Source organism: Telmatherina bonti, assembly GCF_933228915.1.
Source record: "Telmatherina bonti genome assembly, chromosome: 13".
In the NCBI taxonomy this organism is placed as follows: domain Eukaryota; kingdom Metazoa; phylum Chordata; class Actinopteri; order Atheriniformes; family Telmatherinidae; genus Telmatherina; species Telmatherina bonti.
Genome location: NC_136611.1, coordinates 19,068,870 through 19,072,875, shown reverse-complemented (window position 1 = coordinate 19,072,875; position 4,006 = coordinate 19,068,870). Strand labels below are relative to the sequence as shown.

General features: G+C 37.1%; 1 protein-coding gene across 1 annotated transcript; it reads left to right on the top strand.

Annotated features, from left to right (window-relative positions):
• Window positions 1–681: 681 nt before the first annotated feature.
• Window positions 682–1,630, top strand: LOC306763944 (hydroxycarboxylic acid receptor 3-like; the record flags this gene model as incomplete). The annotated part of the gene is given in 2 exon segments (XM_079250912.1): window positions 682–1,607; window positions 1,609–1,630. Coding segments are annotated over 2 exon segments (948 nt in total).
• Between the last annotated feature and the right edge of the window lie 2,376 nt (window positions 1,631–4,006).

Sequence of the window (4,006 nt, the reverse complement as noted above, 5' to 3'; positions counted from 1 at the left end):
TCTTTTCTTTGTTATTCAGACACATTCTAATAAGCTTTCCTCACACATTAGAAATAAAAAAAAAAATGCATAAGTAAGAATAAGTGTAAAAATAAATGACCTCCCTCCCATCCATAACAAGAAAATCTGCAGACATACATTTCTTAAAGCTTCTTGGAAAACATTTCCTAGAAGAGTTAAAAGGTACAAAAAAATAAATACAATTACAAAAAATGCAGATATTCCATGAAAGAGGTCATGTGTAAAGTCTGATCATCTCTCTGCCTTCTGCAATGATGTTTAAGCCTTCATTTGAATAATTCTTTTTTGGATTTAATTGGACTATCTTAATGAAAAGCTTTAACGGTACTGGTGCTTTTCAATCCAAGATGACAGCTCTTACTAAGCTTTTATGTGTCTTTTGTTTATAAGTGGAAAAATGTGAATATATAAATATGTTGTTTTACTAAGAATGATAACTATTTGCACTGTTGATCTAAAAAAGCAGAACTTCTCAGCTTCCTGTCACTAGCTATACATGTGCGCGCACGCACGCACACACACACACACACACACACACACACACACACAAAGACCAAACACACCTCTTCATTAGTGTTGGTCTTCGTTTTGTTATAAAAAAAAATGCAGACAGCCCTCACAAAGCCATTTCTGCAGACAGGAAGGCAGCATAAGCTCAAGATGCACTGCAACTTCAATGGAACTGTTCTGATCAGTGTGCTCCCACCGCTGCTGGTCATAGAGTTTATTCTGGGGCTTCTGGGAAACGGTTTGGCTCTTTGGATCTTCTGCTTCTACCTGAGGCCGTGGAAAAGCAGCACAGTGCTACTCTTCAATCTGGCAATGACCGATTTTCTGCTCATCCTGGCTTTGCCTCTCCGCGCCATCTACTACAACTCTGAGATGATGTGGAGGTTTGGAAGCACCTTGTGTAACATCTGTCTCTTCATGCTGGCAATGAATCGGAGCGGGAGCACCTTCTTCTTGATGACCATTGCAGTAGACAGGTACATGCGTGTGGTGCATCCTCATCACCCCATCAACTCTTTAAGTGTATATAAAGCCATGTTTGGTGCATTTGGACTGTGGTTACTTCCCTTTTCAATGACAGCTCATCTCTTCGCTTTGCAACACAACACAACTAGTTGTGACAGCTTCATGGTTGATACTATGGCTCCAAGTACTCAGTCATGGCACAAGTTCACATTTCTTTTTTCCTTCTATGTGCCTCTGCTTGTCATCCTTTATTGCACCTTCCACATCATCAGCCACCTGAGAGGAAGACAGCTTACTCAACAGGCAAAGTTCAAAAAGGCTCTATACTTCATCGTTGTAGTGGTGGTGCTGTTCATAATCTGCTTCCTCCTGAGCAATATCACACTGGTGCTGAACTGGATCAATAACTCAAATCCCCATGACTGTGATTCTGAGGAGAATATGACCGCTGCATTTTACATCACCATCACTCTGACCTACCTCAACAGTGTGCTGGATCCGGTGGTGTACTACTTCTCCAGTCCTGCCTTCAAGAACATCTGCAGGAAAGCTCTGCATCTGCCTCAGATGGAGGCTGCTGAAAGCACAGAAAGGAAAACTCGAGAAACTGGCTCAGTCTCTCAGCCAGCTGTGATGACAAACCAAGGAAACAGCATTTGCAGCTTCATAGATCAAACCTGTTAAGTTTCTCAATTGATGTCATGCATATGCAACACAAGGATATTTTCAATTTCTCTAACCATCTAGCCTAGTCTAAGTGATTTTCTTTTACAATGTTATGCAGCCAGTAACATCTTTGACACGTACTGAATTACACTTCTGAAATAAGGTATATATTTCTTCATGATCTCATATAAACGTGAAAAGTTTGATCCATAATTATGTAGAAAGTATGTGAAGAGAATATTGTCAAATATTTTGTATCATTTGGTTTTAAAATGATCATTATCAGGCATATGAAGTATATTAGCAAGCATTTAAGCCAGAATGTGTATCTCTTTGCTCATTGCTTTTCTCTTTCCTGATGGAACAATAAAGCTCTTTATTCTCATAATTTTGATGTTGTTTGGTTTACTCCATTAAAATTTCCAATAACAAGAAGCATTTGGAAATTCTTTACAGATGGAACTAAACAGCCCAAAAAATAAAAATAAAAAACTATTTAAATGTGCAGTACCAGGATTGTTAAAGTTTCTGGCCAATTTATCAAACTAGTGAGAAGATGAGTAACAGATCTGAATATCTGCTCATCATCTGTTCATGTGAAAAAAGCTGAGTGGATTTCTGAGCATGTGAACTTCTTTCAGTGAAGGAAATGAAGTTATTACCACTCACACAGATCATGTGGCTTACACAATTTCCTAGCTATAACAAGCCTGAGTTTCACAGGGGCTTTTTGGGGGAGCTTTATCAGGCAATCAACAACTTTTGCTTTTTCTATTACCATTTGCAGCTCATTTGATCACATCTTATATTCGGTTATATTAATGTGTTATTAAATTACAAGTTTAATTAATGACAAAGACCCTTCTTAAATGTTTGCCTGCCAGTAAAAAAAAACATGTGCTTTTTGTCATTAATTAAACTTGTAATTTAATAACGCATCAAACATGGACAGACTGGAACCTTTACGTTCAAAAAACTTTCTAATTATGATTGTAGTTATTTTATTCGTTAATTTATTTTGAAAATCTTACATACTTCACCTTTAAATAAGTTCAGCTGAGCTAATTTGTCTTTTAGTTGCCCCATAATCGGAATTATGCAGGTTTAACATTTATGAGTTGCAATGGCTCCCGAGTGTGGTGCATAACTTCACAAACATCTCCTTTTGATCACTTTTGCAAATACCTTCACACAAAAAGTCTGACAAGATCCATTTTTTACACCTCATTTTCTCTTTTGTATCAGTGGGCTTTCTCTGATCAACCATCTAGCAAATCTGAAGGTAAAGCTTCATTTATGTTGAATTGGGGATAAAATGGAAAATGGTGTAATATAAAAGTAAGATGCCAGTGCCTGCAGTTTTCCGACTTCTGTGCCTATAAGGATACCCTTCTATGTAGGTGTTTAAATGACTGAGAAAACAGAAACAATTTAGACTATGATCTATAATAAAGACTATTGTCAAAAATATCTGTTAAGCAAAGCAACTACACCTCAGAATTGTGACCATGGTGATGTGTGGGGGGCTAAAGAGGGGAAGGTTGAGGCTGTGGTTGAAAGAGCAGTGCCGGATGACAATAATTCAGCTGCAGTCACATCACCCCGTTTTTATCTGCAGTAGAATTCTGAGGTCCCGGGAAAGAACGCGGTTTTGATTGGCCGGCCAGCTCCTTTATGGCCGCAACAGAGTGAGCTGATGACGCTGAGGCAATCCGTGTAGCCAAGTAGCTACAATCACAAACTGGTATTAAAGACAAGTCTACAATTTATACATTTACTTAATGTAGCCTCTTTGACCTCAAGTAAACAAGTAAACATCTCACATGGTTGTGAAAATTTTAGAATGGAACAGATGATAACTTGCAATTTTACTTATCTAAATTAATCAGTTTTATTTCACTGGCATTTGTTTTTATTGACCCAAGCAGGAGTAAAAAAACAAAACAAAACAAAACAAAAAAAACAAGCAGAGAGGAAATAAAGTTTTTAATGATTTTTCAACTATTTGTTTTAATAAGAAAACAGTTTCATCAAATATCAGAACAGTGGAGAAAGATATAAATGTTAAGTTCATCTATTGCAAGGCAGGCTGAGATAGTGTACATACAAATAAAGAAATAGTACTTCTTCATCCCTGTGCTCCATTGTGGGTGTCAAGAACATCCTAAAAAAAACACATCAAAGTACATTTATAAGATAGTGTGGATTACTGTGATAGAAATATAGCACACTCAAAAGGTAATAGTTTCTAACTAATGCAATATTGATACTAAAAAATATCTTATTACACATGAGTTTGGTTGTATTAATACCTCCAAGCAGCCATGTGAAGGTAAGCCATCTG